The sequence below is a fragment of the Physeter macrocephalus genome, chromosome 11 (assembly GCF_002837175.3).
Source record: "Physeter macrocephalus isolate SW-GA chromosome 11, ASM283717v5, whole genome shotgun sequence".
NCBI classification, from domain to species: domain Eukaryota; kingdom Metazoa; phylum Chordata; class Mammalia; order Artiodactyla; family Physeteridae; genus Physeter; species Physeter macrocephalus.
In genome coordinates this window covers 179,520,223-179,546,834 of record NC_041224.1, presented here as the reverse complement: position 1 = coordinate 179,546,834, position 26,612 = coordinate 179,520,223, and the positions used below count along the sequence as shown (strand labels likewise).

Genomic DNA, 26,612 nt, shown 5'->3' with positions numbered 1-26,612 from the left:
ACGGGAGAGGCCACAGCAGTGAGAGGCCCGTGTACCGCAAAAAAAAACCAAAAAACAAAAAACAAATAAAGAATGCAGCCCACTTTCTGCATCATAAGGGTATATTTTTGTTCCAGAAAATGTCTAATAAAAAAAGTAAGGAACCTTTGTCAGTTCTGTGTTCACTAACAGGGTTTCCCCGCTGGGCTTGAATTCTCCAGTTTCAGTGGGGCCTTGATCTGGACGAGCATACGTTTTGAGTATGTTGAAAAAACACCCTTGGCAAAACCCCAGGTCCCCTGAGGCGCTCCTGAGTACAGGTGGGGCAGGGGCCGGGAGAGAGACAGGGGCCCGTGCTGGGCGGCGGGCAGCCAGACCAAGGCTCAGCACAGGGCAGGTGGGTCTGCGGATGTGCATGGTAACCGTTGTGGCTGGAGCACCTGAGCAGGGGCAGGAAATTAGGTCTGGAATCGTGAGCCGGGACCCAAGGACAGGGAGTCCCAGGCTAAGGGGTCTGGGCTGTGTGACCCTGAATCCCTGTGCTGACCAATCCCACAGCCCCGAGCACTTGAAAGTGACCGGTCCAAAGTGAGACATGCTGTGAGTGTAAATTACACACTAGATCCTGAAGACTTGAAAAATTATGGGAAGTATCTCATTCATAATTCTATATTGATTATACGTTTTTTTTTGGCCGCGTCGGGTCTTCGTCGCTGCGCGCGGGCTCTGTCTAGTCGCGGCGAGCGGGGGCCACTCTTCGTTGCGGTGCGCGGGCTTCTCATTGCGGTGGCTTCTCTTGCTGCGGAGCACGGGCTCTAGGCACGCGGGCTTCAGCAGTTACAGCGCATGCACTCAGTAGTTGTGGTGCACAGGCTTCAGGAGTTGTGGCACGAGGGCTCAGTAGTTGTGGCGCATGGGCTTAGTTACTCCGCGGCATGTGGGATCTTCCTGGACCAGGGATTGAACCCGTGTCCCCCGCACTGGCAGGCGGATTCTTAACCACTGCGCCACCAGGGAAGTCCCAAGATAAAGTACCTTAACTTCACCTATTTTTAAATTGATGTAATGTGGCTATTAGACATTTTAAGTTGAATTTGTGGCTCACACTATATTTCTACTGGCTGTACTGCTGCAGACAGTAGGGGCACCGAAGATTTATGAAAAGGGAAGCGACAGAATGAAGTGAAGTCTCCCGTCAGTAGGTACAGAATGGTGCGGGTGAAGAGAGACCGGTTAGGAAGCTATGACAATTGTCCGTGGACAAAAAGGCCTTGAACTTGGCCAGCGGTGGTGCGGTAGGATGGACCGTTTAACAGTGGGCTAGGCTGGATGGAGTGGGAGGTGGGGTGGGGGTGAAGGAGGGGTGTGAACAGACTCCTAGGTTTTGAGCTTCAGTGACTGGGAAGGGGGGTGACAGGAGAGGAGGGGTGACTGTGCTGGGGAGAAGCTCAAGTGTCCTGACCGAGTAGGCAGCTGATGAGAATGACTGTGGAAGACGAGGAAAGGGGCTGTGAACAGCAAGAGCCAGATCTGTGACATCCTGAGCTCTCCAAGGCAGAAGGCGTACAAGGAAGAGGAGGAGAGTGTGAAACTTTGGAAAAAGACTACTTATAGGGAGAAGGACAAAAATCAGGAAAGCACAAGGAAAGCCGAGAAAACCAGCCAGAAGTCCCACGAGGAGAGGAAGGAACTGACGCTGAGCGAACGTCCAACAGGCCAGGGGCTCTACTCCCTGCATCACGCTCCCCTCCATTCCGTCCCAGGGTCTCTGGGGGCGGCTCTGTGCTACAGGCCAGGAGGGGAGGCGGGAGGGGGAGCTGGGCGGGGGTCCAGGAGAAGAAAGCCCCCTGCTCCGAGGCTGAGGTGAGGCCGCCCCGGCAGGAAGGCCAAGGAGAGGAGAGCGGGGCAGGTCTCAGGGAAAAACAGGCGCTCAGGTCACCTGGCATGACCACTGAGCTTTGCATTAGAGAGGGAAATTCCACAAAGGCCTCCCTTTAAAATCACTTCCATAAAAACCAAAACCAAAATCTGGGTATTACTATGCCAGGTCTGTACGTCAAGCCACCTACCTACCCAGGAAGCGGGCTCCCACACCCACTTCTCTCTCTGGTAATCACCCACGGCTCCCACATTCCCCATTCTAAATGCAGAAGACACTGCCTCATTTCTAACATCAATCCAGTCAAAGTCCAGCAAACACCAAAACTACCGTCCTTAATGGCATTCACAAACAAGATTTTCTAACTATACTAGTTCAGAGGAAGCAAGAACAAAAATAAATCTGTTACCACATTAAAGCACCACTGCTAAAATGAAGTCTTCCAAAGCACATAGTTTTTCATTTTCTTTTTTTTCACTGCTATCAACATGATAAGCAGGAAAAAATTCTTGGGGGGTTGCTGGGTATGCATTTTACAATGCAGATATTAATTTATAACAGAAGTACTAAAAACAAACAATTCCAAAACCACAGCAGCTTGCTGGAAAAGCCGTAATGTAGCCACAAGCAAAAACGGTGACTAAGGGCTTTGGTTCTGCAAAGGCATTTAAAGACAGCTGCTTCTTCCCTCAGGAAGTATTAGGAAAGGGTATTTCAAAGCCCTGTGAAAGAGGATCAGATGTCATTTTTAGCAACGTCAAAACCTTAAGCAGTAGATCATTAAGTGCTCATTTCCTTCCTTTGATTAAAAAAGGCAACAACAAAAGCAAAACTAACAAAATGCCCAGAACCACTCTCTTGTTAGAGGACTAGACAGAATACTGCCAAGCTGGGCCTCCTCTCCTCCCCACTCCTGGGGCCGCTGGGTGGGGGTGAAGGAGCAGACACAGCCTCAGGGAGCAGCAGGGCCAGGCGTCCACAGGCAGCCTACGCGCTACCCAGCGTGCTGCCCTGGCCTCACAAGCTGCGAGAGAGGAGAGAGTCAAGAACAGGAGGTCTCATTACATGCCAGGGATGAAAGAAGCCGAAATGACAGGTTCTTTTTAGATTTTACATCCACCCAATAACCAAACATACTTAAAAATCCTTTGAAGTTACTGTTCTACGGATACAACCCAGATATAATCAGAATTTTTACAAAGACAAACAAGGCTGAGTTCATTACCACACAGAAACTGCCCCTTTATGACTCTTTCTCCCCAATACATCGTAACCGTTAGTAATGAAAAGTGGACTCCTCACCCCTTCCGGGCGGTGACCAGGGCACCTCTCCTTCCCTGGCGACCCTTACCATGAAGGTAGGCTCCACGGTCTGGGAGCTCATCACATGTGCCATTAGATACGGTCAAGGGCAAAAAACATACAGAACACTACACACAGAAACCGAAAGTCTACTCTAAGGCTTGAGAGAAAGCAGTGTCTCAGGGGATCTAGGCTATCATCCCCCAAGGGAGGCTAGAAAGGACCAGCCTTCCTCTGGGGCTGAACTGGTACAGCGGCCAGGGTCTCAGTATGACTGGGACGGCCCGGGGAGCAGGGCTCGCCTCTGCTATCTGACATGAACTGGATGGACTGAGGGCCAGACCAGGAGGTGAAGGTTGCCAGCTGCTCTAATGGAAGGCGTGAATCTGACAGTTCTGCCTCATTAAAAACATAAAAAATTACAAAGACAATAAAGCGAACAGCGAGCAACGGGATTTCCGGGTGATGTTTCCCATCTTCTTTGTACTCCTCTATGTCCCAATTTTTTCTATAAACAAGTATTTTAATCAATGGGGGGGGGGGGAAATCACCTTTTAAGATACACTCTATTCCCAGATAGAAATGTTCACCTATCTTTGGTCTAGTGTGGATTTCTGGAACTTCCAATTTCTTTTCCACTCACCCACCCACCTGTCCATCCATCCAAACATTTACTATACTTTCACGTACCGGACGCCCCCAGAAAGGAGCAGAGGCCAGAGCACTCAATACTGGAGCGTGTGCGCGCTCACGTGCACGTGTAGAATGGCGGGCTGAGGAGCTCTCTGGTGAGTGAGATAGACAGAAGCCCAACAGGCATGATAAACACTCCCCATCGTCTGCCTTACTCGTGCTGCTTCTCTGTCTGGGTTGCCCTGCTCTTACCTTCTTGTCCTGGAAAATCATTTGTGCTTCTCCTTCAAAACTGCTGGTATCTCACCTCCCAAGAAGCCTTTCCTCCACCCTCTAGTGAAAGAAACCCTCTGAGTTTCCCCTCCACCTGGAACTTTTCTCCCCAGGGCTTGCTCTCCAGGCCCTCTGCTAACATCTCATCCTCACCACACCTCCAGGTGGGGACCGCTCTTATCCACTTTCTGGCTGAGGAGAAGAGATGAAGTAAAGACCCACATCCTGCAGGCAGTAAGAGGCAGAAGGGTGTCTGAGCTCCAGGCATTCATTCGGGTTCAAGGGTCTATGTTCTTAGCCACTGGGCTGTGAGCCTGTAAATTTCATGGTAATACACTGACTGCTGTTAAGTGCTCCTTTGCAGGCCATCAGCAGATGACCAGGATCTTGGAGTATAAACAGGGCTCAGCCCCAGACACGTCTAGGACTCGGCAAAGACTCGTCTTTGCTCTTACTGTGCCTTCCCCACAGACCTGCCATCTAATCTCAGGGACATGATTACTATTTATACGCTGACAACTCCCAAAATTCACCTCTAGTTTTGTGCTCCATATCCATGTATCCAACCACCTACTGGCCTCTCAAGCTTAACAAGTACAGAACGAGACTCTGGTCCTCACCTCTGTGCCCAGCACCTGCTCCTTCCCCACCTTACCCCGTGCAGCAAGTGAGCCAGAAGCTCAAGGCCTGTCCCCTCGCCTCTCCAAGTCCGCCCCCGAGCAGCGGCCGGCGTTATTCTCAAACACACCCACCTGAGCGCCTCCTGCTCTTGATCCCTTCTGTGAGACCCCACAACTCACAGAAGCAAACCCGCTGAGGCCCTCAGTGGCAGGGCCTCCAGACTCATGCCCTCTCACTTCTCTACACCCTCCCAGGTCCCCGTCCTCTCTCAGGCCTCCTGGTCCCCAGCTCGTTCCTCCAGGGGACTTCACCGGCTCTCCCTCTGCGGGGGCGCTCTATCTCCAGCTCCTTACCTGGGGGCCTCCTCAGGCGAGGCTCAGCTCAAAGCACTTCACTTCCTCCGAGAGAGAGACGCTCCCCACGTCCCCACAAAGCAGGCCTCCATGTCTGTCTCTCCTTCAGGGCCTCTATCTCCTCTGACATCACAAGTCACCACCATTTGCCGCAATTGTGTGTGTATGCGTGTGTGGTGCTGTTCACACGTCTCTCCCCTCTCTCTGGAGGGGAAACACAGGGCAGCTGTTATCTGCCGCTGCAGACCCAGGGCCAGGCACATGGTAGGCTATCAGGGTCTGCTGAATGGATGAGAAAACGGGCACAACTCTAGTTCAAGTCCTCGGCTCTCACCTGGACAGTTACTAGGGCCTCCTCACTGGTCTTGCTACCTTCATTCTCTCTTTCTTCATTCCAATCCACCTTCCACAAGTGCTGACAAGAGCTCTAAAAAAACACATTTGATCCTGTCACTCCCTTGATTACATAAAAGCCCAAAGGTGCCCCACAGCCTCCAGTGTCAGATCCAAATTTCCCGGCATGTCGTCAAAGGGCTGTCACAGTCTGGTTCCAGCTCATCCGTCCGGCTTTAACTCCCGCCACTCCAAGGCCCACATGCTGTGGTTTGGCCACCCTTGGCCTCCACAGGCTAAGCTGTTTTCTCCAGCTTTGAAGGCCTTCCTCATCCTCCTCCAACTCCTATGCATCTTTCAAACCCAGGTCAAATGTCACCTTCTAAAAGCTTTCTCGAACTGTCCCCACTGAACTTAACTTTTGTTTTTATTTTATGATATTTGATACCTACTGAGGGATGCAATTAATACATTATCCCTTGGTACTTTGTTCATAACACTGGGATAACACGCCTTCGAGTACCCTTTCGGTCCATCTCACTGAACTGTGAGCTCCTGGGGAGAAAAGAGCCCATCTGGCAACCACACATGGTGGGCTTACAATCTATGCCCGATAAGAGCGCATGGAATTAACTTCTGGATGCAGCTCTATCATCGAATTGCTGCCTGATGGGGACAATTCACTCACCTTCTCTTTGACTACTGCCTCACCTGCGCACCGCGGAGACGGCAGCCCACCCTCCCAAGCCGAGGGGACAGACGAAACACTCTGAAACCTCCACGTCCCGTACCAATGCAAAGCACAGCCCAACGACAGCTTCCACCACCATCCCTGGCGCTCTCTGAGAAGCAAACCCCTGGTGACCCTTTCTCTTAGACATCCTGACCGAAGTCTGCTGAGATGTCACCCATACAAGCCAAAGAATGTCCTCACTGTGAAGGGCAATCAATCTCTGCCTCAGGCTGTAAACGCCAAGTAGGCATCAAACCACACACAACCCTGGCACTTTGAATGGCCACTGTTCAAATAAAATGTAAACAGAGTAGGAGGTAAGTCATGCTTCACTCATTAAGAGTGAGGAGCTGCTTTCCAGCCTGTGACTCCCAGCTGTCCTGAGTAAGGAATGGGTCTAGCTGATGCGTCCCGCTGCTCTCGGGGCCCTGTGGTCTCTGCTCCACCCTCCCCCGGCGATGACACACAAACCCTTCTTGTTCTCTAAGTGGCATTCTGTGCCATCCTCAGCCGAGCGGCCTCCCGACCTTGTTTACCAACAGCCCTTTACATGGCTCCAATCCCTTCCCCCTCAAAAACACGTCCCCTACCTGAACACAAATAAAACCCCACAATGACGCCAAATTCACAATTTCTATTAAGAATGCAGAGAAGTCTAGTTTTGTGCCCTCACTCTCCCCACCACCACCCCCCAAAAAGATCATCCAGCTACTTAGAAATCACTCCCTCAAATGATGTTAATAAAATGTTTAGGGAAATAGAGTAATTTTCTGCTTGAGATTTTTTCTTTTTTAACAGAAAATGGGTTTAAATACTTTTGTCAATCCAGACGGCAAGTTTTGTTTCCAGTCAACCCAGATGACACTAGAAGAGAAGATGGTATGGTTCAAAAGATTTCACCAAATCCACTGGCAGTGTCAACCAGGAGCACCGTGGATGGATACTGGATATGCATGGACAGCACATACCATGGGGACTGCAAAAAGAGTCAGAATTTTAACTGCAATTTGTGGAGTATTCTTCCCCAAACAAAATTATTTCTTAAAAATCAGAATTTATAATGCACTTCTGTTCCAAGTTAATGACTTTAAAACCATGCAACAATCAAAACCACTTGCCCTTCCTGAGAGGAATCCATGTGACCTGGCCCTTGTCACAACAAGGTTGAGGTCACAAGTAGACTGCAACCCAGGGCTTCTAACTCAGCAAGACTGCCTCATCTTTTCCATTTACTAGGAAAGCCATACTGACACAGAGGAGGAAGTGCGTCTCATATGTAATGGCAATACTTGGGGCTGAAAAGCCACTCCAATCGCTTATAAAAATACCATCTACTTGGCAACTTACATCTACTATGTTTAACGGTTGCCATGTTCCTGAACGGACAGCTCAGGTATCTCAGGCTCCTGCCAGAATGAAACTGAAGACACTAGAAACCCCAGCACATGCTACAACACTGGCAAAAGCTATGTCATAGGATCCAATTTTAAGTGCCAGGATTTCTAACCACGTCAAAGGTGATTTAATAGCAAACATTTACAAGAGCAAGAGAACAAATTCTCAGTCAAACGCCTGTCAAACACACACACCAAACTTTAGCTACAATTTAAGCAACCTAAGGAAATATCATCAAATTCTTTGATCTGCATGAAATTTTCTAGTGATGTGAATAAATTCTTTATTTTCTTATTTAATTATAAACATCAAGCTACAAGTCTCATCCCTAGCTCCATTATAAAAAATTTTTTAAAGCACCTGCTATAGACACCTGAGCACCTCCATAAAAAATGCACGGAACAGTTAGCCCAAGGAAGAACAGGTAAAAGTCAACAAGTTAACGCACCACACATGTAAACTGGGGTAATACTAGGCAGGACATCTGAGAATGGAAAACGGGCTTCGCTCACAGTGTAAAATAAGGCCCACTACCCTCGGTAAGAACGTATACATTCTTAAAGGGATTCTTAACAGCTAAGACAGGGTGCTACTTACTTCCTCATTAAATAGTTTGCTAGTTTCTTTTTTGATTGGGTCTATAAGCTGGACTTGGCCTGCGGAAAAGCCCACTAGGAGACAGACACTTTCTGCTGTGGCTGTTAGGTGGTTGAAGTCATGACAAGTAGGCTGTGTTCCTTTGTATATCCTTTTATCTATTGGTTTACTCAAGTCAGCAGCCTGGAGGAGAAAGAGAAAAATACACACGGTAAACAGCACATTGAGATGAGAAATCTAAGTTACGCTATTTTATACTCCATTATGACGTTCAATCTTACAAATAAAAAGTATTAAAATAGTTTTGCAGTTTTTAGCATTTTAGGAAAGCACTTTCACGTACCTCAGCCAATCTGATATCGTGAGACTATCCATAATACGTTTACAACTGTTACTCTCGCAACTTATTCTTCTTCAAGTATATTTAACAAAGACTCCTGGACTTCAGGAGGAAAAGTCCTTGAGATACCAAACTCAGTATTTGCGAAATGCATTCCAAGCACTTTCTAACAAAGTTAACTTTAACCACATAAAAGCTCGGCTTTCAAATGCAGCTACGGCACCTCAATGCTCATGGGTGCGTTCAGCTGCAGCCCAGTCATTCTCAAAGCGTGGTCCCCGGAGCAGCGGGAGCAGCAGCCATCACCTGGAAACTCGAGAGATGCAAATTCTCAAGGCCCACACCACACCAAATGCATCACACCACAGGGGGCAGGCGGCGTGGACCCAGCAAGCTGTAGGTAAAACAGTCTGCCAGGTGATTCTGACACCTACTCAGGCTGAGAACCACTACTATGGCCCGTTATACACAGGCAGTGACTCCTGTACTGGGTCACACTCTCTCCTCTGCATCAGCTTCCAAGTAACTTTCAGTCGTCGAGCCCACACTCCAAGTCTGGTACCTGCATCATCTTTAATCCTTACAATGATCCTTCAAAATAGATAGTATTTTCCCCATTTTACAGATGAGAAAACAAGAAGTTTAGGGAAGTTAAATAACTCAGCCAAGGTCACCATACCTACCCAGTAAGTGGAAGGGCTGGATTTGGAACCCAGGTCGGTTTTACCATAAAGGGGATGGGGAGAAAACACACCGCACACACTCCAAATTCTGACTCCTGACTTGGGCTAAATGTGATTTTTCAAAGTGCCTCACCCCTTTTAAAGCAGGATCTTTTCTTCATGAGAAACCTTCTGTGCAATCCAAAATGCTGGGCTGTTATTGTTGAAATAAAGGAAACCCAACCCCTCCCACTGTCCTTTGAAAACCACAGGTGGAGACAACTGAACACATCCTTTAAAACACCCACTTTGGCCCTGTGTGCAGTTCCGGGGTTCACAGCTCTGGTTCTCTACGGACCATCCCCAGGGTTAGGTTGTGAAGATTTCTTTCTTCCAAAGAGGCCTGTGACACTGTACCGAGAATTCTAGATTTTTCATATAACAAATACAGTGTAAAAAAAGAGGACCTCAAGACGACAGGCTCAAAACCTGAGCATTTGGCAGTCTGGACCTGAGTGACACAAGTGACCCTGGCAAAGGAATGAAGCTTCACGCCACGTGGACACACTCTCCCTGCCTCACCTCAGTTACAATGGGGATGAGACTCCGCTCTACCAACCTCATGGTCCTGTCTGGAGGATGAAATAAGAGAACATATACACCAAAGAGGCCTGAAAAGTGTAATATATAGTATGATGCAAAACAAAAGGAAGTCCTGACTTTGGAGCAAGGAAGCAAGTGCTCAGCAGAAGTCGGATGCCAGAGACAGGAGCCCCTTCACTGCTGACAGGCCGCCTGGAGGGAAGGAGCTGCTGGGCTGGGCCCTAAGGGCAGGGAAAGAGAAGTCTAGGCTAAGGGAACAACACAGCAAATGATCTCAGTGCAAGGCAACAGCAGCGAAAGTAAAAATGCTCAAAATATTAGAGTCAAAAATCAAATTTGAAATATGAACTAAATGATTATATGATCTCTATATCGGCATATGTTAACTCGAGACTTTTTTTTTTTTTAGTTGGCTTAAGCAACTATCCCGTGGACTTCCCTGGTGGTGCAGTGGTTAAGAATCTACCTGCCAATGCAGGGAAGATCTTCCTGGTCTGGGAAGATCCCACATGCGACGGAGCAACTAAGCCCGTGCGCCACAACTACTGAGGCTGTGTGCCACAGCTACTGAAGCCCATGCGCCTTGAGCCCGTGCTCCACAACAAGAGAAGCCACCGCTATGAGAAGCCCGCGCACTGCAACCAAGAGTAGCCCCCGCTCGCTGCAACTAGAGAAAGACCGCGCCCAGCAACCAAGACCCAACGCGGCCAAAAAATAAATCTATACTAAAAAAAGAAACTACCCCGTGAAAGAATATACATAAAATTACGCACCAAAATATAAAAATCAATTCAAAGGCAAACCAAACATTAAGAGAGAACAAATATAACTTAAATGAGCAAAAGAAATACAATGATTCTCAGAACAACAGAGAAAGTTTAAAGCACCAATTTTTCCAAGTACTGCTACTAGTTTTAAACTTATGGATCTCTTACAATAACAATGTTAGCCTCAGTTCTTGGTATACTTCTTTCACATTCCTGCCCCCTAATATGGAACTTTACTGAAAAGATGTCATTTGTCACAGAGATCATTGGATCACACAGGAACACACATCTAAAGTATTTTAAATGCCAACTGAAAGACAATTTTTACTCTCGAATCATGTATCTATTCCAAAAACGTCCTGTTTACTAACTTGCTTAACAAAATGCCAACTGAAAGACAATTTTTACTCTTGAATCATGTATCTATTCCAAAAACGTCCTGTTACTAATTTGCTTAACAAAGTTTCTCCCTAGATCATTGCTCTCAAGGTGTACCAGACCATGAACAGTCGGCTAGCCTGCAGTCAAAATTAAGTACACACACACACACACACACACACACACACATCACCCTACCTGGGGATAAGTACACACACACACACACACACACACACACACCACACACACACACAAATTAAGTACACAGATTGAGAATAGCATTTAGAAACTTTTACGGCAATGTGACAGAGTGATTTTATACCTGTTGAATCCAATAATAAAAAATTCAAGTTTGCATTCTGCATGTCTTTTTCAGGTTTTCTAGTAATCCTTCTTTTATTTTACCAAAGTCAGCCCAGATAGACTGGAAATTTTAAGACGTGGTCTTTCAGTACTGGTGGGAGAAGCACTGTCCTAGAAGGCATAAAAATAGACCTAGGCCCAAGGAACACAAAAATATCGCTTACCTAAGGTCACTCCTTCCCCCGCAAACCCCCAATGGCCCTGATGGCACTAGAAGAGCAGAACGTTAGCCAAGCAACATGCCACTTACTGTGAGCCCTGTAGTGACTGCGAGGGGTGTACCCACAGGAAGTTATTCTTCCAAGAAGCCCGGGGACGCCCCCAGCGGTGCCTGGGCTTGTTGGAGCCCGACCCCAGGTGCAGGGAAAGGTGGGTCCACCAGTGCCTGCCTTCGTTTCCAACAGCACCGTCACCTCCAGCTCATCTCGTCCTCTTTCCTCTTACAGCCAATCACCGAGTTCTGTCTCTTTTTCCATTGCTGTGCCGCTGTCTTCTTTCCTCTTCCTCCTCCTCCTTTCTTGCTACGAGGTGGGGTGGGGGTGTGCCACTGGGAACCTTGAACCCACCCCCCCTTCCAGTAGCAGTAACAAGGCCCTGAGCCAGCCACTCCTTCCCCGTGGGGTCGTCAGCCCCTGACAGATGGCTTCCCAGGTCAAGGCAGTCTGGTAGAAGGAGAAAGAGCCCAGACTTTGGAACCAGGCAGGCCTGGGTTCAAACCTCGCCTTCCCTCTTGGTAGCCAGGTGGCCTTGGGCAAGGTGCTTGTCACCTCTCCCAGAGCCAAAGAGAACAAAGTCCCCTAGCTCCACTGCAGGGTCGTGGAAAGGCCCGCAGGTAATGGATACAAAGCACAGAGCACACATCAGCACTCAAACGGCGGTAGCTACCATTATTAATTTATCCCTGTCACATCCTACCTGGGGGCAAATGTCTCGGTGGCTTCCTAATTTCCATCACACCAGAATATGACAACTCCCAAGCAGCCCTGCCCTTCGTGGCTGGGCCCCATCCATCTCCCCTAACAGCAACAGCAACCTCTGTCCATCGAACACTGTCTATGCCCCAGGACGTTCACACTTATCACCTCGTTTACTCTCCCAGTCCGCCCCCCAGAGTCGGCACTAATACCATCCGTGTTTTGCGGCTGAGGAACCTGGCAAGGAGTTGAGGAGTCGAGGGCCACGTCCCACCACTCCAGTCCCACCACTCCACCTCGTTCTGCAGTCCCACCCGTCCTCGCCCCCCACCAGGTGTGCTGAGTCTGGTGCAGGCAGACGTCCCCTCTTCCTGGCTTCATTAAGCCGCCCCCTTGGTTGGGACAGTCTCCTCTGCCCGTTCCCAGGAGCAGCACCCATCAGTTCAGGCCCCGGCACCTCCAGCAAGCATTTTCCCAGCTGCCGGTTCCTGGGCTCCTTTATCACAATCCTCAAGTACTGGGCTCGCTCCACAAAATTTAGCATTCACTCACTTACGTGATCACAGTGTTGTTTTACGTCTGTTATCATCAATTAGAATTACAACTAAAATTGCAACAAAAACTTCCTTAAAAAGCAGAACTTCTTTATTAAACAGTTACTATTGTATTATTCCACAAAATTATTTCTGTTTTCCAGCTTTCTGGTAAATCCTGCATAGACAGGCTACAGATACTTTGGTATTTTTTTTAGTGCTTTTGCATCCTAATTATTGCCAATTATCTAAATTCTTAAATGTGAATTTATAGCAGAACCAATTTATTTAAAAGTCTTACCAATTTTAAGAATTGACAAGAATTTTAAGAACTGGTAAGAATATCTGGTTATTCAGCCCCAACAGAGTATCCAGTTTGCCATAAATGCTCAATATCTGTTTAACAAATGAAACTGCGTTTGTTCCAAATTTTTCAATTTTTCAATTAAATTTCGTCATTATGCTCATTAGTTTCTGCATAAGGAGTTATGATTACAGTTAATCCGTCAGTGTCTCATTCTCAACTTAACAGAAAAAATTTAAATGATGGTTTAAAAATTCCTACTACAGAAACAGAGCTGGTTAACCAAAATCCTCAGTCAATAAGTACAAACTTTAAAATGTCATGTTTCTTTTTTCCTTGGACTTTTGATCCTTAAAATCCCTGGAATTCTCTTCATGACGAATACCGTCAAGACATGAAGTCAGCTGGGTGGGTTTAGCACGGAACTAACGAACATTTATCACAAAGGTCTGCAAAAGAAACCAAGCTGCTGCAGCTCACACCTTCACCCCAGATCCCTGCCCGGTCCCAGGGAATGCTGGGGAGCCGAGAGGAACATGGAGGAGGGACTGAACCAGCAGGGGAGGGGCTCCACGGGCGCCCTGTCCCGGCCATTCCAGGAGCTCAGAGAAGGCACACGGCGGGCCCGGGCCGAGCCCTTGTCATGGGAACCTGCTACTGGATACTCCTGAGCGCCCAGAAGCATTTGATGTGATGTGGAAAATAATCTCAGAAAGGCCTCTTCTGAAAAAAGTATGCCGGGTGATGGCACGTGTGAGGCACGTGGGGACTAAAGGCGGGCTTCATTCTCCCCGAATGTCACACCCTCCCGCCCCTCAGAGAGTCACCTCAGAGAGAACCCGTCTGCCAGAAGAGACTCCTTTTACTGGCCTATCTAAAAGCTGCCAAATGCCCACCCAGACAAGAAGCTCACCCTGTCTACACCAGAAATCACTCTCTTCCCTCCTAAGCCCCTCTCCCGAGCTTGAAGCCTGTCGCCTCGGTTGGGTCCCCCGCCTGGCACCCCCCATGCCAGCTCAGAGCCCTTCTAGCAGCCTGTCCTCCTCCAGGCCCCCTCCTAGCCTAGGGGCAGCTTACGGGCTTAGCACCAGGCTCCTCCCACCCATTTCTACACACCTCCCATTCTTCCCCCACACTTGCCAGATCAAGCCTCATGAAGACTTAGCTCACTCTCCCACTCCAAACCTCCTCGGCTCTGCCCGGCCGCACCAACGGCTCAACTCCTTAGCTGGCATCCACAGGCCTTCCTCTTACAGGCCTCACCATCCCCTGCCCCTCCACACACACCACCCGCAAGGGCAGCACGTGTTCACAGGCTGCCTGCGCTCTTGGCACCTTCCTGCCTTTCCTTACAGTTCTCCTTTCCCTTACAGTACTCCCCTCCCCCTCCCCCTCCATCACACAAATGCTGCTCACTGCAGCGGCAGGGTCACTTGCTCCTGATCTCACCCCGGGAGGCGGGCTTTCACTGGGCCTCCACCGAGCGCCTATCCCCATGTGCCACATTTATTAGCGGTAATATGTGAACTGTACTCCACATATTGTGAAAGTCCTTTCAGAAACAACAAAAAAGTCAGGAGGCTGCTCAGTCACTGACGGCCTGAATGTATTAACCCAAAATAGCAGGAGCAGCTCCAGTGGCATCAAAGGTCTCCATTATGCCATTTGAAAATCAAAAGAGAACTGCTGTAGTGCTTTCTATTACCATTCCTTTCGACCGCATCTCAGACAACCAAAATAGGAGCCAAAGGTGGCCAGGGGATTACCTCCCAGTGCCCCAGAAGATCACCGAGCTGGAAAGACGAGGAGCAACTGGAGTCCTATCTCAAAACCTGGGATCCCAAATAAACCACATTATAAAGACTGTTCCACAGTTTTTCCTGGGGGAGACTCTGAACCTAGTCAGGCTTGGGGCTTCTAATGCCTGCGAGGGGATTTGTCCACAGTCTGGGGCTGGACCACACCTAGCTGGTCATCCTGGGGAAACGCCTGCCCGTCACAAGAGTGAATGAAATGAGACTCAGACCACTCTGAGCTGTTATATTTGCTTTGTGAACAAAGATCAATGTACTATTTAATACAAATCTCCTTCAGGACAGTGGAAAATAACCTGGGGCTCTAATGAAAAAAATACCAAACAGTGATTTTCAAACATCTTCACTGCCCAGGTGAGCAGTTTAACACTCAGGTAACAAGTCAGTTGTAAGGCACTGCACAGATGCTGATTCCACAGTCCAAGCCACCTGCCCTTGAAGTAGACACAAAACCAGGCTAATCTTGTGAAATAGGCCCACAAACTCATCTTTCTCATAGTTTCTTCAGTTCGACAGTTACATTCAAAATATCTGCATAATTGGCATTAATGGTATTTAGAGTCTAACACATTAAAAAAAGAGCTATCAGGGGCATTAGGAAGTCAGGTTTGGGATAACTTATCCCAGTAGGAAAAAAAAAAGGTCACTCAACTGTACCGTTCCAGCATTTCAAAAAGGCCAGAAGCATGTGTGTCTTACTCGCCACTCTACCTCCAATGCCTAATAAAGCGCCTGGCAGACAGAAGACGTTGTTAAGTATCTGCCGTAGAAATGAAACAATTCCGAAAACAGAAAAGAAAAGTAAAGTGATGGGAACCAGAAGAAACTCAGAGCCAGACACATATAGAAAAGCAAATATTTAATCCTTCCGTTGACCAAAAGCCTGACTAACAACTAATGCCTTCTTGGGCGCCCATCTATGAAAGAAAACAACCTCCATTAGCAAATACCGGAGTCAGCTGACGGTTTACTGAGCCCTCAAGCATCAGTTCTTCTGACCGTCGTTCCGAACCTGTGCATGTAAGAACTACGGCCGCTCCCATTTTATAAACGAGAAACAGAATCAGTTTAGGCCTTCTAAATTCCAGCCCCTGTGCCCCTCCCACTGCATCACGTTGCTAAGACAGGAAGTCGACAAGATAACATCATAGGTAGCACTTAGTTTAAAACTCTTTTCCTGTGTGACTCCATGCTCCTGCGCTTGCTGAAGTGGCAATCGAATATTCCAGCCTGGCTCAGTCTGACCCAGATTCCAGACCCACCTTCTCAACGCATTTGCCTTGCAGAGCTGTTTTCTTAAAATGGAGATAATCCCAAGCATAATACCTGACACTTAAAAGGCACTTTAGAAAAGTTAGTGAAAACTCATATTTCTCCTTTTGAATACATAAGGACTTGCTGCTTATCAGAGAGGCTTTGAAAATTCTCATCATTCGTTAATACTTTCAAAGAAATCTAAATAAGGAAAAACAGGGATATTTCTTTCTGTCCTAAATTTCCTGAAGAAAAACAGCAGAAGCCAAGTTTAGAGCATGTTTTCCTTCCAATATAATTTTCCAAAACAAGACAGTACCTTCCCTTCCTTAGTCTCTATTCCTCCTTCACTGTCAGACATACTAGCACATGCCCACACCTGCACTGGCACACCAGACCCACTCCCTTTACTGAAAACAACTGTCAGGTCGTCTGCCGGCAGTCTTCTGCCAGTCCTGACCCCGGAATGAGCACCCAGCGCTCACATTCCAGAGCTCCTCTCCTGTGCACGACAGTAGCAGCGAGGCCATGAGAAGTGGGGCAGGGAACTCCATGGAGGGAGAGAGACGGTACGAACAATGCCATCCACCATCAGAATACAGGCAAGTAACAAGACGTAAAATGCGAGGGGCGCCACCTTTAGGTCATTCCAAAATGGGAAGAGATGCATAGTCACAAAATGCATAAAATGTGTTCAGTGAAATCTTCACAGCAACCATCTGTGGAATTGCATACTGTTCACCAAAGAAATACTTCTCACAGGAGCCAGAGAAGGCTCCTCCTTTGGAACTCTGCTTTGGGAGGGGTGGGAGCAGCTGCCCAGAGGAAGCAGGGCTGAGATTATGTGAAGTGTCTTCTTCTCCCCTGGCCCAACACTGTCAGTCAAGTGTCTGCTGAAATAATAAACTTCTGTTGTTATCACATGCCATTTTTTCCCAAGGCAGTCTGTCACTTAAAAACTGTTAGCTATGTTGGGCTTCCCTGGTGGCGCGGTGGTTGAGAATCTGCCTGCCAATGCAGGGGACACGGGTTCGAGCCCTAGTCTGGGAAGACCCCACATGCTGTGGAGCAACTATGCCGGTGAGTCACAACTACTGAGCCTGCGCGTCTGGAGCCTGCGCTCCGCAACAAGAGAGGCCGCGATAGTGAGAGGCCCGCGCACCGCGATGAAGAGCGGCCCCCACTTGCTGCAACTAGAGAAAGCCCTCGCACAGAAACGAAGACCCAACACAGCCATAAATAAATAAATAAATAAATAAATAAATAAATAAATAAAATTAAGACTAACAAACAAAAAAAAAAACTGTTAGCTATGTAAACTCTACTCCTCTTCCCCCAGAGTGATTTTTCAAAAATGAACTTGGTAAGCTACTAAACTGCAACATCTTCGCCATCTCTTCATTTTCTTATGTTGCACTCCACATTCAGGTTAAGGCTCTTATCACAATGTGAAACGCTACAGACGGTTGTCCTGGTGCTTCATTTAGGCTAATGAAATACTGATTTCTTCATTAAAGAAAAACTATGAATAAACATTAGATAAAATCAATTTGCACACATTCTAACACCAGATCTCACCCCATTAAAATGCTGACATATTCAAATGACCTATTTTATTAAACCCTTCTGTTAAATAGGCAGACATAGGCATTCCTATTCCCAAGGGAATACCAACATCTTAAGTGGAAGAAAAGGCAAGAGGCTTTCATTTCTGCAAAAGATACTCATTTCAAATTCTTAGAAAATAGGTATTTTTAAAGTTTCCCCTAAAAGGGGTGGGGGTGGGGAGAAATTCTGTGACCTTCTAGAAGTGCCGTGACCACACTGGTAAAGACCACTCCGAGGCAGTGAGGAGTTCCTGTATGCTGCTTAGCTGCTGTCCCACTGCCTTCCTGGCATGTATTAACCCAGGAGCTTATTATGTTTGGCACGGCACACAGGTGATTTTTCAATTTTCTCATTCAAGGTGGTAAGCAACACAAGCAGCACTCTGCAGAGGAGATCCCATTCGAAGCAAGAAATGCCCTAAATCTCCAATTGCGTAGAGGCCTTGCAATTTTCTGACACTCATTTCCTTATCCTACATTGAAACTGAGGCCCAGCGAGGGGTGGTGATCTGCCCAAGGTTGCACAGACCTTAGAACTGTGCTTTCAATCACATCAAGTTGCTACCTTTTCAATCACCCAACTTCAGGTGGAACAATGAACTACTGAATCTGTAACATATGAAATTTCAAAAAATGGCACTGATGTGTACCCGTAATTTTATACCAAATGACAGTACTTTGGAGCCAGTACATTGCTGGGTTTTCAAATAGGTAGCAAGAGAGCCAGAGAGCACATTAAACTTATCTTACAATGAAAGGAGATCAGCCACTAAAATCGATGGCCAAAATACTGGATTTGGCCTCTGTAATTCAAACAGTTATTCTCTGATCCAGCCAGGCCCCAGGTGAAGAAAGCAGACTCAATTCAATGACAGTTACAGAGAGCTGACCGATTTCTAAATACTACTATGAAGAAAAGCTTTGCTCTCTCCTTCATCTAAAGTTTTATAGTATCACTGGAACTACTGTTCACTTGGCACTTCGGCTGTTTGTCATGTCTTATCTCCCCAACTAAGTCAAATTTTGGGGGGACATAACTGTCTTATAGGCTACCTCAATGACAGCCACTCAAACGTTTCTGATGTTTTTTCCCCTACCGGATTTAAAACGCCTTTTTAGGCACCTGAAATGTACCATGCACCGGTACAGCACTAGTTATGCAATAGCAGCCAGTTTCAAAATGTGGACCAGTAAGACTAGCACATACGCGAGTGTGGAGGGGCAGGCCTCACCTAACTATGACAGGAGTGTAAGCTGGCCAGCCTTCATGCAGAACAATTTGGCAGCACGGAGCAAAAGCCTCCTTTCCTTTATTTTTTCTTTTTTTTTTTTTTTTTTTTGTGGTATGCGGGCCTCCCTCTGTTGTGGCCTCTCCCGTTGCGGAGCACAGGCTCCGGATGCGCAGGCTCAGTGGCCATGGCTCACGGGCCCAGCCACTCCGCGGCATGTGGGATCCTCCCAGACCGGGGCGCGAACCCGGTTCCCCTGCATCGGCAGGCGGACGCTCAACCACTGCGCCACCAGGGAAGCCCCCTCCTTTCCTTTAAACACAAATTCAACTCCTAGGAATCTGTCCTTAGAAAATATTTTCCAAGTGTGTAATCTATCTGTAATAAGCCCAGAGCTGGCCCAACACAAATGCCCATCCACAGTAGGCTAGGTGAATAGCAGGCTATACATGGAATACTACCCATGGAAGACATGTACTGAGAAAAAACATAGACAAACCTCAAAAAATAATCTTGAGTGAAAGAAGCCAGATATAAAAGAAGCATAGCATATACTAAATAATTCTATTTAGATAAAGTTCAAAAATAAGGAAAACTCATGTGATGCTGGAAGTGAGGACAGTGGCTACCCTTTCAGGAGTGTGGGAAGGGGCCACAGGGAGGCTCCAGGTGGCTAGGAATGCTGTTTCTTAATCTGGGGTTGGTTCTACTTTGTGAAAAACTAATAGAACTTTACATTTAGACACATTTCTGTTTGGATGCTATCCTTAAATTTAAAAATAACTTTAATGATCAAACACACATACAAAGACAGTCAACTCAGCTTTGTTTCTAACAAAACATTATTAACATCTTATGTGTTTGAAAAATGAAATGGGTAAATATATCATGCAGCCATTTAAAATGAAGACATTTACTTACCAGCAAAGAAGAATGTTATACGGTATATCATTAAGTGAAAAATGCAACAATAAAAAAATAGGATTCAAAAGATTAAAAGAATTATAAAGAAATCTTAAAATCGTATTCATACTGTAATCATATTGTTAGCAATAATAGTACACTGTCACTCTTTTTTTTTTTTTGGCTGTGCCTTGCGGCATGCGGGATCTCAGTTCCCTGTCCAGGGATCGAACCTGTGCCCGCTGCACTGGGAGCACAGAGTCTTAACCACTGCACCACCAGGAAAGTCCCAGTATACTGTCATCCTCAATGTCTTGCAGAATAAAACAAAAAATTAATTATGTGAATGTCATTAGGAATTCAGATTTCCCACATAAGACATATTAAATGTATAGAAGCAGTGACCAAATGGCAATAGGAAATCCTAGTGCCCAGACTGTGTCACTAATGCTATTTGTCACTTAAAGTCACCAAGGCTCCTATATACTTGATACCAGGTATGGGGCAAGAAGTGCACAAGATGAATCCGGAACATCTTTCTGTACCGCTGAGCAAGAAAGCTATCAAAGACTACTGAAGTTGTGTCCAAAAGATCCAGGGGCTGGACCTCCCTGGTGGTGTAGTGGTTAAGACCGCGCTTCCACAGCAGGGGGCACGGGTTCGATCCCTGGTCGGGGAAGATCCCACGTGCCGCACAGTGTGGCCGAAAAAAAGACTCAGGGGGCAAAGCAGAGGGACTATCATTGGTCCATGATGGGACAATTTACACATAAAAACAATACTACACAATTTTCATGGAATAAAATAAGAATATGAGTTCACACTAATATCAATAAATGGGGAGGAAAAAAAGCTTTCCTCTACAGTAGACTAACACCCAATAAATGTAGAAGGAAAAAATAATGGAGTTTGAAAATCATCATTTTATAACCATCACAGTAATACAGTAATAACCAATTCAGCCAAAAATCATCAATGGATGCTAAAACTAGGGGATAAAGGTCTGAGGAGAACAAGGGTATTTATGTAGTACCAAAGTATCCCTTCACAAATTACATAATCAATTACAAAGAGAAAAGTGGAACATGACCATGGATTAATTTAGCAAACGCAACCTTAGTCAATGTTCACATCACCACTGTGACCAGAACAAAGCAGTGTCCTGTGTCTCCTGACCTGCTGCTCCAAGAAAGACACAACAGTGGTTCTGTGGTGCCCCCTGCCAACTGTAGACTATGAAGCTAATCACAAAAAATATCAGACAAATCTAAACTGAGAGATTCTACAAAATAACTGGTCTGAACTCTTCAAGACATCAAGGTCGTGAAAACAAAGAAGAAACTACGGAACACTGAATGAGACTAAAGAGCCTGCAACTACCTGTAGTCTGTGAACCTGGACTGGCTCCCAAACCAGGGGAAAATGGCTCTTAAAGGACAGCATGGGGGTAACTAGTGAAATTTTAATGTGAACTGCAGATTAGATCAGTTATATTTAGATTCTGGTAAATGCACAGTACTGGAGTTATGTAAGAGAAAATCTTGTTCTTGGGAAATAGAAACTGAGGTTTTTTTTTTTTTTTTTTTTTTTTTTGTGGTATGCGGGCCTCCGTCTGCTGTGGCCTCTCCCGTTGCGGAGCACAGGCTCCGGACGCGCAGGCTCAGCGGCCACGGCTCACGGGCCCAGCCGCTCCGCGGCACGTGGGATCCTCCCGGACCGGGGCGCGAACCCGGTTCCCCTGCATCGGCAGGCGGACGCGCAACCACTGCGCCACCAGGGAAGCCCCAGAAACTGAGGTTTATATGAATTAATGGACATGATGTCTACAAATTACTCTCAAATGATTTATATTATATACGTACATACATACACATGGAGGGAAGGGAGGAGGAATGGAGGAGAAAAGGGGGAGGGAAAACACAAATGATAAAACAAATAGGCAAATTTTAAATAATTAGTCCATCTGAGGGTTCTTTGTACTATTATTGTCATTTTCTGTAAGTGAAATTACAACCAAATAATTTTTTATTAAAAAGAGATTTAAGGGCTTCCCTGGTGGCGCAGTGGTTGAGAGTCTGCCTGCCGATGCAGGGGACGCGGGTTCGTGCCCCGGTCCGGGAGGATCCCACATGCCGCGGAGCGGCTGGGCCCGTGAGCCATGGCCGCTGAGCCTGCGCGTCCGGAGCCTGTGCTCCGCAACAGGAGAGGCCACAACAGTGAGAAGCCCGCGTACCGCAAAACAAAGAGATTTAAGAGGCATGGACACTAGCTGCAATGTGTGGTCCTTGCTTGGAAACAAATTTAAACAAACCAATTACAAAATTAATTTGAATAAACTGATTATGAAACAACACTTATTGGTGGTAGTGGTTACATGAATCTACACGTGGGATAACACCGCATGGAATATACACAGACACACACACACACACGCACACACACACGAACCTAGTGAAATCCAAATGCGCTCTGCAGACTTCACCAATGTCAATTTCCTTGTTTTGCTATTATACTATAGTTATGCAAAATATTACCATTTGGGGGAAACTAGGTGAAGGGTACATGGGACCTCCTTACACATTTTTTGCCAGTTCCCATGAATCTATATTTCAAATTAAAAAATAAATAAAATAATTAAAAGATCCTTATGTATCAAGAAGCCAACTGTAAAAAAATATTTATGAATCTGTCAAAGAACAGACTTTGATCAAATGTAAATTTTTTACATGTGAAAATATGGTTTTATTTCTCCAGTCTATGTATTGTAGAAAACGTACAGAAGAAAACAGATGATGTTTGGGGTTTGCTTTAAAACAATGCAGTAAGGGTGAGATAATAGACGAAATGAGACTAGCCATATGTACACAACTGGCGGAGCCGGGAGACATTCTCTCTACTTCTGTGTAAGTTGTAAATTTTCCGTAATTAAAAAAGTTTCATTCTGTTTGAGGTGTATATGTTTGCAAAGAGAATATGAAAAGATATTCAGTAAAGTATTAAAAGTGGTTATTAAAGGGGGGGGTAGTACTCAGATGACAATTTTTTGCCTATCTTAATTTCCAACTTTTCCTCAATAATTATATATTACTTGTGTAATTTTTTAAATAGAAAAAGAAGAAAACACAGGCCAAAAAACCAACTGAAACTATTTGAAAATTATTCTGGTAGTTTAAAAGCATGTCATGGCCTAGCAGAGAGTCACAGGAAAATATATGCCTTGTGAACAAACAGTAAAATTCACCATAAAAGGAAGCCTACGGTTACACGAAGTAAATGTATGAGCAGGGATGATATATCACCAAGAGGTGATGATATATTTTGAACTGGCCAAATCATAAGTTTCACACCAATTACGACTGCTGGTGTCTGTTATTAGTGTTTCTGTGGCACCAGTGATGTCACTCAATGAGATGAGACAGGACAGGAAAATTCTTTAAAGAAGCCAACCATTCAGGGGACAGATAAGGAGGCTGGAGCTGGTTCTATTGTTTCACTCTTCAAATAGTACTACAGTGTGAGAAGCATTCACTGTGTGCTCCTAATTGGCTACAGTGGCAAATACAGATAACTTTTCCCAGAGTCCTCTTTGGGAAATTCAATCTGTTCCAAGTTTACTTCCCAATTTTGCCTCTAATGTAGGTCTAAAATTGAATCCCCATCTTTCTCACAAGAATAGAACTGCGAATTTATCATCAATCCCATGCTTTTCTAGAGATTCTAGGCCCTAAATTATCCTCAATCCAGAAGAAATAGCTAAAAGGGTTACACAGTAGAATGTCTCCTTTGGTATTCGGCAATATTTTAACATTTAAAATCTGGAGGCCTGAAATAAAAATATTAGCCTCAAGAGGGACAGTATTGTATTTGTCGTCTCCATGGGGACAGTACTGCATTTTAAATGTAGGTTAGCAGGCCAACCAGCTGAATAAGCAGTTTCAAACTGAAGCCTGAAATCAACCATAATCCAAAAGGTAGCACTTGGCGACAATCGCTCATTTGCTTCACTCTAAGCACTTATCATTCATCATCTCACATAATAAAACACACATAATTTAAAAATTGCAACTACTAGCTTAACAAGTTAAATATGAAGCTATTCACAAAGAAGTGGACTGAAGAAGCAACTCATTTCCCAGCATGAATAATTCTGTAACGTATCTCTATAGACAATGGTCTTATGTGAACACAGGTAACCTAAGTCTCACATTCACGGAATCAGAAGACAGACAAACAGAGCTGGAGCGGAGCTTTAAAAAAGTCACATTTGCTCTCAAGATGTTACAACTTAAGACCGAGGAAGTAAATTGTCTAAAATCACAAAATCAATTCATACCGCAGCTGAACGTGGAGCTCTATACCCAGTAAACTCAGGAAAAGCACTAGAGTAGCCTAACCCAAAGCCCTCATTTCCGTCTCCTTTCCTTTCACCTGTGGTCTTCCTGCTTCTACATCAGACGTAACAACTAGCTGTCAGAAGGTGAAATTATATTATTTATAACACAGAGTGAAGAAATACACAAGACTTCGCAAAACTCCTTAAGCTTAGCATAAACCAAATGACGCTCATTTAGTTGGCACCAAGTTCCAACTGCTGCGAGCCTTCTCCAGGCTGAGAAGGCAGGAGGGAGAAAGGGAGCTGCTCGCCTCTTGGTAAGTCAAAGCTCTGGAGCTGCTGTGTCCTGAGCAACTAAGGCCAATACCCACTCCCACAGCTCTTTCCAAAGCCCCTGACTGTCTTCCAGAAAATCTTCCCTCCGCAGCCGAGCCAAATGCCCACTAATAAAATTCTGGCCAGCAGGGATGTACCCAAATTTTGTATGCAAATACAAAAAGGATGGCAGAAATAGGCAGCAATTTTAAGGCAGGCTGCACAGACACTGAAAGCTAAGAAATGCAGGCCAGGAGCTCAGCTGGGTGGTACACATGGTTATGACAAAGGCTGAGGCTCCAGATACCAGCAGGTCCCAAAAGCAGCATTTATAAGTTTATAAGTGGCCATAAACTAAAAGGCAGTCTTTAGGGTGGTATGGAAAGATCTCTTCTCTCCTCCATGTACAGTACTGCCGCTAGATTTGTCTTTAAATTAGAAGAGACACACAGTAACACAACATCCCCAAATTTTCTTGTTGTCCACAGCAAGTCTGCGTACTTGTGCTGTTCTCACAAAATTCTCAGACCTCAAGCACATACATGCTCGTCGGGCGGCGAGAAACCACGGCACACTCAAGACCCCAAAGGAGGGAGAGCATGGCAAAGCACAGAGAGCCAGCCAGGGCCTGTCCCGGTACAGCACGGGGCTGAGAAAGGCACTGTGAGACTGTTTTCAAGCCTGGCGTGTCCCATTCCAGAAGGCCACCTGCCTTCATCACAGGTCTTCTGCCTGTGTCCCTAGCAAACACCTCAATTATTTGACATTTTTGAAGGGCCTAAATTATTTCTCTATGGAAGCTCACACGTCAATCCCATCCTCCACACAGGTCCTAACGCAGGAAAACAAAAACACTGAATAGGGTACCATTTCAAATATGTAAAGTGACATGTTACAGAGAAAGCTCTGGCTGAAAACCTACATTACACTTCGCGGAGGGATTAGGAGCGCAGACTGTGGCGCTAGGATGCCTGGGTTTGATCTGGGTTCTGCCGTTCCTAGCGCTGTGAGCTTGGACAAGTTATTTAGCTTTCCACACTACTGCTTCCATGAAATGGGGAAATGGGGATGATACAATAGTTCCTACTATATACAGTGTTTGAGGATTAGGGAGTTAAAATACGTAAGCGACTGGAACAGTGCTCACTCAAAAAGCTACCTAAGTATTAGCTATTATCATTATTAAGTAAATAATATCAATTCACATTTGATAAATGCATTCAAATCAAGAAGTACGGTGAGTAAGCTTGGAAATAAGCACTTAATTCCTTGCAGGAATTTTAAAAATAAATGTATTTTTCTATTTAATTGCCTGTCCAAAAATGTGTTTGGAGGGGTGGGGGTTTGGAAGTGAGGGAGCGAAGGTCAGAGAGGTGAGAGGAGCAAACAGAGCCTAAATAACAGGGTCTCTCCCCTCACCAGAGACGGCAGCTGTCCCCTGGGTCAAAGCGGTGCTCAATCTGCTAACACGTGTTCACTGCACTTTTGTAACACAGCTGGACTGAAGCAAAGCCAGCAAAATTACTTCTCCCAACCAATAAAAATTTTTCTAAATTCAACGTAACATACTTTTTTAAGTTGCAAAAGTAATACGAGTGCACAGGCCAGAGCTGTGTCGTATACCAATTTATACCTCAACGAAAATACAAGTTGATTTCTGAGACAAAAATACTGAGTAGCACATATAAAGTAATGACTAGATGTGTGAAAATACAGAGGCTGGACTATGATCTCACGGTCTCTTTTACCTCCCAATTCTCTGATATACTGTTAAGTAAATGAATATTAAGAAAAGGAAATAAAACAGTCTGTGTTTCCATTTTCAAAAAAAAAGCTAGAAGGTTGTTGCTTAGTAGATCGGGTTAAGAACGTGGCGGGGGAAGTCCAGAACCACGGGCGTTACAACCGTTTGTTATATGACCACATGACAGCCACAGACTCACGGGCACTCTCTGGGAACAAGGGTTTATATGAAAGGCAGTGTGATGTGCCGGAAAGGACACAGGCCTAGGAGTCTGACAGACCCACTGAAATCTCACGCTGCCACTCACCAGCTGTGTAGCCAGCAGCCGCCTTGGCAAGTTACTTCATTCCTCAGAGCCTCCCCTTTCTCATCTACATATAAAGTGGGAAACACCACTCCCTATTTTGCAAGGTGTTTGTGAGGATGAGACAATGTATGTGAAAGCACCTAG

At 45.9% G+C, this 26,612-nt stretch overlaps 1 protein-coding gene across 6 annotated transcripts in view; it reads right to left on the bottom strand.

The window, feature by feature from the left end:
* Nucleotides 1-26,612, bottom strand: part of WDR20 (WD repeat domain 20) — a 59,581-nt gene that overhangs the window by 16,049 nt on the left and 16,920 nt on the right. For 2 of the 6 annotated variants that reach the window (XM_028496412.2, XM_055088735.1), the window contains exons 2-3: nucleotides 8,099-8,281; nucleotides 5,375-5,467 (exon numbers count right to left, since the gene is read on the bottom strand). In XM_028496412.2, coding sequence (XP_028352213.1) covers nucleotides 5,375-5,467; nucleotides 8,099-8,281 — 276 coding nt within the window. Of the gene's footprint in view, nucleotides 1-5,040; nucleotides 5,060-5,374; nucleotides 5,468-8,098; nucleotides 8,400-11,461; nucleotides 11,514-26,612 lie in introns of those variants that run through there. The other 4 variants (XM_055088736.1, XM_028496409.1, XM_055088737.1 and 1 more) reach the window with 4 other exon arrangements.